Source organism: Salvia splendens, chromosome 5 (genome assembly GCF_004379255.2).
Source record: "Salvia splendens isolate huo1 chromosome 5, SspV2, whole genome shotgun sequence".
Lineage (NCBI taxonomy): Eukaryota > Viridiplantae > Streptophyta > Magnoliopsida > Lamiales > Lamiaceae > Salvia > Salvia splendens.
In genome coordinates, this window is record NC_056036.1 from 6,726,319 (window position 1) to 6,739,200 (window position 12,882).

At 39.5% G+C, this 12,882-nt stretch overlaps 2 protein-coding genes across 3 annotated transcripts; both read right to left on the reverse strand.

The window, feature by feature from the left end:
- Positions 1–146: 146 nt before the first annotated feature.
- LOC121804961 (probable serine/threonine-protein kinase SIS8) lies at positions 147–5,795 on the reverse strand. 2 transcript variants are annotated; one of them, XM_042204695.1, is made up of 13 exons: positions 5,281–5,795; positions 4,008–4,433; positions 3,762–3,865; positions 2,619–3,190; positions 2,252–2,292; positions 1,958–2,026; positions 1,782–1,882; positions 1,630–1,708; positions 1,461–1,559; positions 1,303–1,371; positions 1,134–1,183; positions 871–1,047; positions 147–793 (listed from the first exon to the last, which is right to left on the reverse strand). In XM_042204695.1, the coding sequence occupies exons 1-13, from the start codon at positions 5,635–5,637 to the stop codon at positions 691–693; spliced, it is 2,247 nt and encodes a 748-aa protein (XP_042060629.1). In that variant the 5' UTR covers positions 5,638–5,795; the 3' UTR covers positions 147–690. The 2 variants fall into 2 exon arrangements, with proteins under 2 accessions (XP_042060629.1, XP_042060628.1); XM_042204694.1 differs by having other exon boundaries at positions 2,613–3,190.
- A 1,738-nt stretch (positions 5,796–7,533) lies between these two features.
- On the reverse strand, positions 7,534–12,703 carry LOC121804849 (glycine dehydrogenase (decarboxylating), mitochondrial-like). Its single transcript, XM_042204546.1, has 15 exons — positions 11,369–12,703; positions 10,769–11,014; positions 10,616–10,693; positions 10,435–10,535; positions 10,154–10,349; positions 9,946–10,071; positions 9,580–9,765; positions 9,384–9,497; positions 9,154–9,306; positions 8,867–9,055; positions 8,675–8,752; positions 8,467–8,592; positions 8,270–8,368; positions 8,057–8,174; positions 7,534–7,840 (listed from the first exon to the last, which is right to left on the reverse strand). Exons 1-15 carry the CDS (start codon positions 12,572–12,574, stop codon positions 7,746–7,748), a joined length of 3,111 nt encoding a protein of 1,036 aa, XP_042060480.1. The 5' UTR covers positions 12,575–12,703; the 3' UTR covers positions 7,534–7,745.
- Between the last annotated feature and the right edge of the window lie 179 nt (positions 12,704–12,882).

Sequence of the window (12,882 nt, forward strand, 5' to 3'; positions counted from 1 at the left end):
CACAAACGGTTCATTTGCTATTAACAAACATACTACTCCTACTATAATTTTCATTTTTCAATGTATTGACAAACCATTCATTCTATCAACAAACCTATAGTACTCATCTTAAAACCAATAACAAACATAAAATATCATACTATCACTTTGTAGTAAAAGAATACCAATTTTCATTTTTTTCACCGCAGATTGAAATGTACAAATTAAACTCAAATCAAGGTACAAACTGCAGAGACCTTTTTTTACATTTGCTATTTTGACGATCTCAACAACTCCCTTTTTTTCTGTTTCCTATCTTCTCTTTATTTAACACATTCTAATAGATGATCAAAACTAAATTGTTTTTCAACCCATGTTTTTATGAATTCCTTATGAACATTAAGAGAGAAAAAATCCTTACGAATTCCTCTCCCATGTTTTTAGAACCATACAAATTTAAGGACCAAGCTTTGCCCAGCAGAAACTTACCCAACTGCACACTTTTGTGCCAACTTTGAAGTTGAGGACTTACTCTATATATTCTGAATCGGCTGCGTTCAATTCCCACTTTGAATGAATCAACGCTTCCCAATTCAGCAACTTTCCTGCATAGCAATGGCCTTGGTCCAAACGAATTCTTGAATTATCGATTTCTGCTCAAACTGGCTCTTCGAGTCCAGAGACGAGCTCTCAGCTACTGCTACAATGGTATTATTCCTGATACTTACAACTCTCGGTTCTACGCACACTGAGGCGCTGCAGACCCTTGAGGCCGGTTATAATCTGTGCAAAAGAAGGGCGTGCCTGTGGATTTCTGCACGGATGGAGCCTCCAAAGTTAATTTCCAATGAATGAACAACGGGCAGTAATAGCTATGTCGTGAACTTTTACCTATTCCAACAGTCACTGATTATCTCGAATACCAGGGGATCAACCGTGGGTGGGATATCAAGGTGCCTACCCTGGAATCCAACGGCTCCAACCACCTGCATTGAATTCATCTCTGTCCATGGCACTCGCAGAGTTGCCAGCTCCCACAGTATGACTCCGAAACTATATACATCAGATCTGTCAATGCAAAGAACTTGACCTATTAGTGATATCCAAAACAAGAAACCAGTTGCTCAAAGTTATAGGGAGACCATTAAACTCACTTCTCATTGGATGGTTCATTTCTCAGAACCTCTGGGGCCATCCATTCTGCCTGTACGACCCGAAAGATTACAAATAAATACTAGTATATCAATTCAAATGTTTTTAGCACTTCAAAAAGAAGCAAACGCCAACTTTTTTCTTTTTCATTTTAATCTTCTCATGCATTACCGTCCCAGCTGCAGACTTCGAAGATAGGAAAGTATTGTGCTGCAGACGAGACATGCCAAAATCACACACCTGACAGGTTGTGGTGGATAGCAAATGTTAAGAGAGAAGGGAAAACTCAATGTCAAAATATATGGAGTTATATTGAACATAAATTGAACCTTGACAACCCAATTTGTATCAACGAGGAGATTTGGGGTCTTCAAATCTCGATGCACAATGATAGGATGGCTAGTATGCAAGTAATTCATTCCCTTGGCCTGCAAAGGATTTGCTCGTTAGTGCATACCAAGAACCCTGTATATGCAAATATCACTTATCGACCAATACCACATCGAAGGCCATTTTTATTCTCCTTTTTTCGTCTATCTGGATACCTGGTCGGTGCAGCAGCTTATATAAACTACCCCTGCAAGTAAAATAGGGTTTATATGAACAAACAGAACTGAGCCCAATAAATGAATGGATTATTGAGAAAAAACCTTGGAAGGAATTCAGTCAATATGGACATATGAGGGGGGCGTGTCACAGCTCCCATGAAAAGGACAACATTAGGATGTCTCAACCTTAACATGATCTCAATCTGCAATGCGCAATCAAAAGGATTTAAATGCCAAAGCGCATACACATGTAACAAAATCTTATAAAGAGCACCTACCTCGCATTTGAATTGTGCAAGTGCATCTCCTGAGATATCTTGTTTCATAAACCTCTTCACTGCAACTTCCTGTCATAAAATCACAGCAGCAAATTAAAACTACTGCAGATGAAGAATCTGGTACCACTACCTAGTGCAATGACAGTAAACAAGAAACAGACTTCAAAATCAGAAACAGCAAATCTTAAAATGCTATTAACTCCAACCAAAAATAACACATACATGCACCACAACAAGAAAAAGAAAAGAGCCCCCCAAGTAAATTTCTTATTAGCATGTGCAGTATTCACATACCGTGCCATTCCATTCTGCTCGGTATACCTCACCGTATGAACCTACAGAAGGAACAAGAACAATTAGAACAGTCAGTTTAAGAATACTGCAATTAAGTAAACATCATAACATCTCCACAGAAATCCTTAGCATACAACACGAGACATGTAGCATCATGTATAACAAACCTGATCCATTACAAATGTGTAAAGAAAGTGGTTTATACTCAAAGGTGCACCTGAATAAGGCATAATATTGTACTCAATCGCAGGGAGGAAGCTAATCAAAGGAGATTTGTGTGCGAGCAAACACGCCCTACAGGTAATGCTCCATTTTCATAAATTCCAACAAGGAAAATAAAATATACAGCTAAAATGCCTACCTATACCTATACGTTCACCAATCTGAAGATCCTCCCATAAAATTTCAGCAACTCCATTGAGCACAGGATCAATTTGCAAATTATTTCCAGAAGAGTCAACATCCATACCAAAACCAGCATTGACAGTTGAGATGACCTCGTCATTTCTATCATCCACTGGCGTGTTTTGCTCCCACCAGGGATTATTAAGAGATGACTTATGTCCTGCTGAATCTAGTTTAAACATGTTTTCTCTACGACTATTCCTGGTTGAAGATACTTGATCTTCTCTACAATTGTCCTCCTGTGGAAGATAAAGATCTTTGACATTATGATCCAACTGCTCTGTCAAGATTATTCCTGCAGATCTCTGGGCTACTAAATTTGAGTGGAAGGAAACCACAGATGGTGCACTTGAAGTACCAGGTGGAAGTGATCCATTCAGAGCCCTTTGTTCAGGCGCTGTACGGCAGGTTTTCAGACTCCCTGGAGAAGTAACAATACGCCTTGCATCTAATTCAAAAGTATGATGTTGGGCACTAGGTACCTCAGTAGGAATGAGTGTGCCTGGAGCACCCATTAGATCAATGATGTACTCACTGCATCAATATGGAAACAGAAAGTCTAGTTATCAACTATAATATTGTTCTCAGTAATCAAATGCTTAGATGACTTCTGAGGTACTATTTTAAGCCAGACAAGATTAACAAGAAATACATTTTACACAACATGATTTTGTAGGTGTAGTCTGAGAAGAGAGGAGAATTATGGCGAACCCCATTTAAAGATCCTGATTAGACTCAGAAAGAAATTCTGTTCACAGGGAAAGGCTATGTGCAAATGCATATATTAAACCAACATTTCTAAGAAGACATAGGCTCACACTGCATACAGCCATACAGCTGCACTATTCAGTGCAACCGATTCAATCGCATTCCGAGACCCAACCCATGTACTGGGGGGGGGGGAATCAAATTGAAGTAATGGGGTGAGGGTGGTAGGTGAGAGAGAGGAGGGTGCTCATTAACTTATTTCAATTACTGACCTAAGAAACCAAGCACCGTCAATAAGAATGCTTACCCCCACCCGTATTCCTTTGTTCTTTTACTCCTTATGTAAGGATTGAAACAAGAGAAAATGGCAGAACTAGCATATAAGCAAGTCAATTACCTTCCATCCTCTAATTTTATCATGTTCACAGCTCCTTCATCAGTACCAGTGAAGTAACTGCCTTTGACTAGCTTGCATGGAAGGTTAACCCTATCAGCAAGGACCTAGAAGAAACTATCACAGTTATTTTCTTCCTTATGCAGTGTGGTGCGAACATGCGTCATAACATGTTATCACATTCTAAAAACAATTCTTAATCAACCTGACCACTCCAAACAAGCTTAAATGATCAGGAGGTCCTGCTACCTTAAAGAGTAGAGCCCTTTGACGCGAATGACCAACATCAAGGGAGCCAAGGGGAAGAATGGCCGAATTCAAATAGACTCGTAACTCATGATTCCTTGCCCTCCACCTTCTCAACATTTCTTCAACATCACTAACAGGACCTCCCATTCTATCAACAATAAGGACAGCAATTTTCTGCGCTAGAAAACTTGTACTCAAGGTCTTGTCAACAGACATACAACAAACTATTTCTTCAAGTTTCCAGAGATCCACATCATCTATACGGTTGACTAGAACCACCTCACATCCCATATCTTCCAAATGAGACATTGCTTTAAGGTCCAAAAGTGACGGCATTTTCTTTGTGACCGCCAGAGTTGAATCTATTCCACAAACATCATAGAACCCATCTATAACCTTTTCACCGTAATTTACAACATTAAAACTCTGCATCACAAAAAACAAAGACCTATGAATCATCAAATGTACTAAAAGCTAAAGTGGGAATTACATAGAAAAATTAACAAAAATATAAATTGCAAACACTTTTTAGCTACACAATATACAAGCAGTGATAATTTATGTTGCTTGGATTCATAAACAGATTGAAGGAACGCAATTCAAACATATCAACAGCCCACATGATAAGAAAATTTTTACACAAGCAGGTTCACCATGGTGCAATGTCTGCTAAACTCTAACTTAGCACGGCTTAGTTCTTGATGGAGTAATAACAGAAAACACCCTCTATCTCATGAGATTTTTATTTTATTTATTTGTTCACATCACATGTAGTAAAGATGTTGGAATTGAACTCATGCAGAGACGCAGTCAGGCCTAGGCACACCTGGCAATTGTCCCTGGCAGTTTTCTTCGGCTATTATATTTAGATTGATTTTTATATTTTCCTCGATCTTTTATATAGTACAAATTTGTTCCTAAATGCAAAATTGTAATTTTTCCGATCCATTTTAAATTCGTAGCTTGGTCCCTGAAGACATGGTAGGAACCAAGAGGGCATTATATATGGACATGATCGTTCACAACCCCTATTCTTGGAAAATTTTCCGACTAAGTCACAAATATTTCTTGCAAATCCATAATACATGCGAATAGCATTTCCCGTAACTAAGTCACAAGACTCACAACCTAAAGCAATCATTGCATACAAAACACAAAAAAAAATACTAAAAAATAAAAACACAACAGACCCAAGAATTTCAATCAACCGACACAGGCAACACAATTCAAAAGGGAACGAAAAAACAAAACAAAATCTGGTAAAACGATGTACCCAAAATCGGAGCGACGTGAATTCCGCGAGGTTCTGAGAAGGTGCGCAGCCAAGGCTAATCTGCTTAGCAACGTTGATTTGGGCGGATTCCGGGTCAATACAATCCTGACCCGGATCGGAAACGCTTATTGCCAGCGCTAATTGCATCTGAAACTCCTCCTCGAAGAAACTGGAGTCGCTATTGCTCGAATTGTCACCCGAAGACGAAGCCGGCGGCGGCGCATCGGACGACGTCGATGTGGAGTTCAATTGGTGCGACGGCGCCGTTTGAGATGAGGAATCCAGTGGCGGCGGCCTCCTGTGATGGTGGTGATCGCGGATGTGAAGCTTCCGCAAAAAGTGTTTCATCTTCGACATTTTCGTCGCCTCTCATCGATCGGAGACAAACTAATTTGCAAGAATAAACAGTAGAATCGCGGTGATTTACTGTGTCGATTCCAATCCAAATTGATCGATTTTAGGAGAAAAAATTCTCTGAGTCCAGGAACACCATGTCAATCTTATTTGGTATGCCTCACTAATAATATTTTGCCAAATGAAAATGTATAGCATACATGGCCAAATAATTATAATGGCATATTATGATATTTTAAGAAAATTTTTATAATTCCCATATATAATATATACAATCATATATACACACAATATGTTAAATTATTAATTGTTCATTTCAAGTAAAGAATTAAAGTGGTTTGAGATTTGATAAGCACATTCTTTTTGTATAATGCTTTTTTTCCTTTGTATTTTTTTTCACTTGAGTACATATTTATTCATTTTTTATATTTCATCATATAATTTTCTAGAATCGTTTGTATCAAAATCTGGTCTTTTTTTAGTCAAGTAGTTATATATTATTGACTATATTTATAATTTATTGATTATATCTTTATATATATTTAATTTTTATCTTCATTATTTTATAATTATTTTTTACAGTTAAGTAAATATAAATTAAAAACAGGCATATTTATGACTAGTAAAGTCTCATCTTCTTAGATTTATAGTTGATGTTCCTTTATCAAGATAATCTTATTTTAATTACATAATAGAAGATTGTAATCCTTAATTTGAATACCCTAATAAATAGTTGTAGTATTTCAATTTCTTTAAATTCATATTAAATTTTATTCACATATTGTCTATTGTATAAGATCCATCATATCATTTTATTATTATTAACTATCTTAATTAATATTTTAACTTAACATATAATCATTATATAGTTTATGTGTAATGATAAAATAAAAAAAATAGAACCTGGTTGCGTAGTCATTCATATATTAAACTTATTGTGTGCGATGCTAATATAATTAAATTTATGTATATATCGATAAAAAAGGATAAAAGTTTCCATTAAATAAATAAATATAATTTATATTTTATATATCAATATAAAAGAATAACAGTCTCGATATAAATTGGTGGTACAATATTATAATCATTTTAGTGCAACCAATATGATAATCATTTTATATATGGAAATTATAAAAATTTCCTTAAAACATCATATTATGTCATTATAATCATTTGGCCATGTATGCTATACATTTCCATTTGGCAAGATTTTATTAGTGAGGTATACCAAATAAGATTGTCATGTGGTATACATGGACTAGAGAATTTTTTCTCCGATTTTAGGGGGATTTGTGGGGAGCTAAAATGCGCCGCAGTGGGTGGCGATTAAGGACAGAAGAGGTTTTAACTGCGCACTTGAGTAAGTCTGCATCACCTCTACCAAACAAATCCACAGTTGGGATTTTGGAACTGCCCAAGCAACTAACCATAGTATTTTTATTACTCCTAAAGTCATTTGAAATTTTATGTGGCAAAATTTTTAAGAAAAATATTTTATCGAGTAATTATCTATTTTTAAACTATCGACAATGTTGGTTCAAACAAAATCAGAATTCAAATACATATTCAAACATTTTTGTATTATACGCTATCGAGCAACGGATTTAAAAGATGTGGGATTACCATATCGTTTAGGTGAATCAAGAAACCTATAAAATCTTTAACAAGTGTTGATTAAATCAAAGCAAACTTTTCTTTTTATGCTTTTGGTTATTATACTTTTAATGTTACGGTTAATTTCCAGAATGAAACAATGTATAACTCGTTGGCATTAAATTTAGAAATTTATTGCTATCAAACATTTAATCCACACTAATAACAAAATTCTTAAACATTTTGTAGAGATCTAAATTTATTTACATCCTAAACAAAATCATTAATTTTCCTACACGAAGGAACTTATTTCAAGTATATGAAACTGCAGAATTAAGAGAAAGTGGTGATTACAGCGTGAGACAGAGTTGCAATGATAAGCAACAATGTCTATTACTGATTAAAACAGACATGTATAAAAACAGAGTTACAACTTGAACATAAATATCGTTTATGTACAATGACATACAGCGGAGACGGTTGTGGTGTTGCATTCTCCTAAAAGGAACCATGCAGCCTTAAGCAGACGCAGCCGCTGCCTCCTCCGCCATCTGTGAGACTGGGAGGAGGGTGCAGATGAGGTTCCGGTCTCCATAGACGTTGTCGACGCGCCCTGAGATAAGCAGAATCTTCCAAATTTAGTATCTCAAAGCCAAAGTAGAGAAATGGGGTAAAACTATTGTAGGAAAATGTGGCTGTTGACTTGTTGTGTCAGTGTTCGGTTGACTGAACCGAACAGAAGCCTTTCGGTTTGGTGCAGTTTTTTAGTGTCAGTGTTCGGTTATACTCACACTATATCAATCGACTCAAACATCTCAAATCTACGCACCTGTGGTTGGCCAAAACTTGCCATTTTTGAGCCACGCAGCAGGGAAGGCTGCATATTCTCGCGAGTACGGCTTAGTCCAGACGTCAGCCATGAGCAACGAGGGCGGATGAGGCGCACTCTGAAATCAGATCATTGTGCTCAGCTGTGTTGAAAGAAAGAAAACAACAAAAAAACATGGAAACTCTGTTAACTAAGAAGTCGTGGCTGGAATACCTTGAGCACATTGTTATTGATGTCGGCTTTGCCTTTCTCAATCATCGAGATCTCTTCCCTGATAGAGATGAGAGCGTCGCAGAACCTGTCTAGTTCAGCCTGCAAAAAAGAAGCGGAAGGGGGGGTTAGGTTCAGATTCTCGTTTGCTGGAAGGGGACAGGAGTCTATGTTGCTGTGGTGAGCTTGCTTAGTGCTACCTTGCTTTCACTTTCAGTCGGCTCAATCATGAGCGTGCCAGGAACGGGCCACGACATTGTGGGTGCGTGGAATCCATAGTCCATCAGACGTTTGGCAACATCCTCGGGCTCGATCCCAGCAGTGTTCTGCAGCAATGGCCACTTGCAGTGTAAGGAGGTGATAAATGGCACACAGTGTATGAATGCAATTAGTGTTCAAGACACGAACCTTGAAGCCTCTCAAATCGATGATGAACTCATGAGCGCATGTTCCATTGACTCCACGGAAGAGAACGGGGAAATCCTTCTGTTCAATCAAGAAGCAAAACATGTTAAACAGAGAGTGATGGCATAAAATTCTGCAGAAATGATCGTGTGATTTAGATAACAACGCGTGATGCAAGAACGAAAGAGACAGGACCTCCAAACGCTTGGCCATGTAGTTCGCATTTAAGATGGCAATCTTTGATGCGTCAGTTAATCCCTTTGATCCCATCATGGCAATGTAGGTATAGGATATAGGTAATATAAGAGCGGAGCCCCAAGGCGCAGCAGAGATAGTACCGAGTGGTTGAGATTGCTCGGGTTCTGGTATGCCTCCGGTGGCTATCTGTAACACAATATAGATACCCGTACAGAATCAGCCACCATTACATTTAAACACACACATATATACGTATGGATTACTGCAAAAGCATTTCAACATACCACTGGATGCGAAGGTAGGAATGGTGCAAGGTGTTTCTTTACCCCAATAGGCCCCATACCAGGTCCGCCTCCACCGTGGGGTATACAGAATGTTTTGTGGAGATTGAGATGGCAAACATCGGCACCAATGAAACCTGGGCTAGTCAAACCAACCTGTAGGCACAAAAGATTGATCATCAGAAGCAACAAACGAGCAATGTGCAACCTACGTGCTATCAATATCGCTATACCTGAGCGTTCATGTTGGCTCCATCCATGTAAACTTGTCCACCATTGTCGTGGATTATTTTGCAGATCTCGTCAATGCCTTCCTCGTAAACTCCGTGAGTGGAAGGATATGTGACCTGGCATTCAGCAGAGTTTATCAACACTAAGACAAATTCAATGAATTGTAGATTCAAAAAAGAGTCACAAGGCAATCCATACCATAAGAGCAGCTAAGTTGTTCTTGTTCTTTTCAGCAGCCTTCCGTAACTCCTCGATATTGATGTTTCCCTTGGAATCAGTTCCAACAGCCACGATTTTCATCCCACACATAGCAGCACTTGCAGGGTTCGTTCCATGTGCTGAGACTGGAATGATGCACACATCACGGTGGTGATCTCCTCTCGACTGCATTAGATGTTCACCAGAAACCAACAGTTACTAATGGTGGATTGTATTAATCACAACGCAAAGTCAAGAAATTTTCAGCTTTCATTTTGCAAATGTAACAAATTACAAAAAAAAATATTGTTTATTATTGGTCAATCTTCTACACTATAAGTACAAAAAAATATTGTATATTATTACCCTGTGATATGCTCGAATAACCATCAGCCCAGCGTATTCTCCAGCTGCACCAGCATTGGGTTGTAGAGAGAAAGAATCAAAGCCAGTGATCGTACACAATAGGTCACCCAAATTCTTGAACATTTCCTGCAAGATAAAATGATCATATAGAAGAATCCTTTGAACCTCCTGAAAATGAACATATGAATTTCAAATATTATACAAATACCTGGTAACCAGCAGCCTGTTCTGTGGGGGCAAAAGGGTGAATGTCCGTGAAGGCAGGCCACGTCACCGGCATCATTTCTGTAGTTGCATTCAGTTTCATTGTGCAAGATCCCAAGGGAATCATGCTGTGGCACAATGACAGATCCTTCGACTGAAGTTTGTAGATGTATCTAAGAATCTCATGCTCCGTGTGGTATCTACACCGACCAGTACAGAAATAGTCACATCTAATCTTACAAAGATGAGCTTAAACTGCAAGATATTTCAAGGAAATGTCCATACGAGTTGAATATCGGGTTTGTTAGAAACGGGCTCTGTCTCACAAGTCCCGAAGGGATCAAGTTCTCAACTTCTGATGCAATGGATGCAGCAGTGAATGGCACCTGAAAAACACAAATCCTCAACTCATGATAAAAAACGAGAGGCTAGAAACATGTCTCTAAGGATATACACCCTTACTTACAGGCTTGCCAGATGCAAAGACAGCAAACAATTTGTCCACATCTTCCAATGTAGTTGTCTCATCAAAAGCAACAGTTATCTGAGAGACAAAAGGTATACAGTTACTCACAAGCTGTCACAATTTACGGAAAAAATTTAGATAGGCAACGCTTACAGTGTTCTTGTCGACAACCCTCAAATTTATTTCATGCTTGTAAGCAGCATCAGCAATCGCCTTTGCATCTCTGCATGTGACCTTCACTGTATCAAAGAATGGAAGGCTTTGAACTTCTACAGTCCCAAGCTTCTTCAACCCAGCGGAAAATGTTCCAGCCAAACCATGTACCCGTTGAGCAATACTCTTAAGGCCTTCCGGTCCATGATAGACAGCATACATAGCAGCCATGTTTGCCAGCAAAGCCTATAACGTAACAGAACCATATTTTTGTCATAAAAACTCAAGCAGAGTTTCCATATGCACATTACCACTTTCATATTTGATTCAAGACACAAAATACTAAGATCGCACTCAATACATGACAGCCATGTTAGCCAGCAAGGCTATAATGTAAAAGAACCATATTTTCATTATAAAAAACCCCAAAAAAAAATATTTTCATATACATATTGCCATATTTAATTAGTAAATGATTCAAGACAAATACACATGCTAAGACTACTTCTCAACTATCTACTGCAGGCTTGCAACATGATTTCACAGAACAGATTCCAAGCACAAACAATTGAGATTCAGTTCACCAAAAAACACACTCACTTGAGCAGTGCAGATGTTGCTAGTGGCCTTGTCACGGCGAATATGCTGCTCCCTAGTCTGCATAGCCATCCGAAGAGCAGGCTTCCCCGACGAATCAACACTGACACCAATAATCCTCCCGGGCATCATCCTCTTGTACTCCTGCGAGGTAGCCAAGAATGCAGCGTGGGGCCCTCCATACCCCATCGGAACCCCAAACCTCTGTGCTGACCCCACCACAATATCGGCCCCCAACTCACCCGGCGGCTTCAGCATTGTCAAGGCCAGCAAATCAGAGGCCATCACAACCTTCACACCACTCGCGTGTGCTTTCTTGATGAACTCCCCGTAGTCCAAAACCTCACCCTCCGTCCCCGGATACTGCACCAGCACTCCACAGACATCACCGGAGCTATAATCGATGTCCTTCACATCGGAAACAACCACCTTGAGATCGAATCCATCAGCCCTAGTCTTGCAAACATCGATTGTCTGTGGATGGCAATTGCTAGCAATGACAAAGGTCTTCTTCTTCCCCTTCGAGATGTTGTTGCACATCGCCATTGCCTCTGCAGCCGCAGTCCCTTCGTCGAGGAGGGAGGCGTTGGACATAGGCAAGGCAGTGAGGTCAGTGATCATGGTTTGGTAATTCAGCAAGGACTCGAGCCTCCCCTGTGAAATCTCAGCTTGGTAAGGGGTGTATTGAGTGTACCAAGCTGGATTCTCCATGATGTTTCTCAAAATCACAGGAGGCACAAACGTGTTGTAGTACCCCATTCCAATGAAGGATTTGAAAACTTTGTTTTTGGAGGCTAAATCCTTCATGTGCTCAATCATCTGAGCCTCTGTCAACCCCTCATCGAAGATTGAGAACTTCATGTCACGTGCGCGGATGGATTTGGGGACGGTTGCGTCAATTAGTGAATCTAGGGTTTCGAATCCGACGAATTCCGCCATTTTGGATTGGTCCTCCGGCGTTGCGGAATTGTGGCGGCGGGGGAAGGTGTCGCTGGCTTTGAGAGCGTCGACGGAGATGGAGCGGGTGGCGACGAATTGGGCGAGGTTTCGGGAGTAGAATCGGCGGTTGACGGAGGAGGCATTGGCTGCAGCGGCGCCTTGGGCGATGGAGGATACGTAGCGTGAGGATTTGTGAAATGGGTGCTGCTTCGATTCGGAGAGGAGGCGGCGGAGGATGGCTCTGTTTGCTAGCTTCCTCGCGCGTTCCATTTCTAGAGAGAGAGGGGATTGAATTCAAGCAAAACGGAGTGGTTTTGCTTTCGCCTGAGCTTCTACTTCTCTCACTGAAATGATTTCATTTTTGCTTTTGTTGGTTTTATTGTTGTTGGTGGTGGGAAATGGAAATGGGTTGGTGGAATATATATACTATTATTTTATTGTTTGTTAATGAATATTCTATTATTCTGGTTGGTGAAGCGTGACGTGGCACCAATTCTTTCTGGTGAAAATAACGAATCTTTTCTGTACAATTTTATTTTTTAGGAGTATAAAAGTGCAGATTGTTTAATATTGTATGG

What these genes read in the sequence shown, in the direction of transcription:
- LOC121804849 (XM_042204546.1), bottom strand. Translation starts at nt 12,574, where the DNA reads ATGGAACGCGCGAGGAAGCTAGCAAACAGAGCCATCCTCCGCCGCCTC. An exon ending in GAGCCAACATGAACGCTCAG is followed by an intron (nt 9,307 to 9,383) that starts GTATAGCGATAT and finishes TTGTGCCTACAG; the next exon opens with GTTGGTTTGACTAGCCCAGG. An exon ending in TCCTACCTTCGCATCCAGTG is followed by an intron (nt 9,056 to 9,153) that starts GTATGTTGAAAT and finishes ATTGTGTTACAG; the next exon opens with ATAGCCACCGGAGGCATACC.
- LOC121804961 (XM_042204694.1), bottom strand. Translation starts at nt 5,637, where the DNA reads ATGTCGAAGATGAAACACTTTTTGCGGAAGCTTCACATCCGCGATCAC. An exon ending in AAAGGGCTCTACTCTTTAAG is followed by an intron (nt 3,866 to 4,007) that starts GTAGCAGGACCT and finishes AGTTTCTTCTAG; the next exon opens with GTCCTTGCTGATAGGGTTAA. An exon ending in ATACAAATTGGGTTGTCAAG is followed by an intron (nt 1,372 to 1,460) that starts GTTCAATTTATG and finishes ACAACCTGTCAG; the next exon opens with GTGTGTGATTTTGGCATGTC.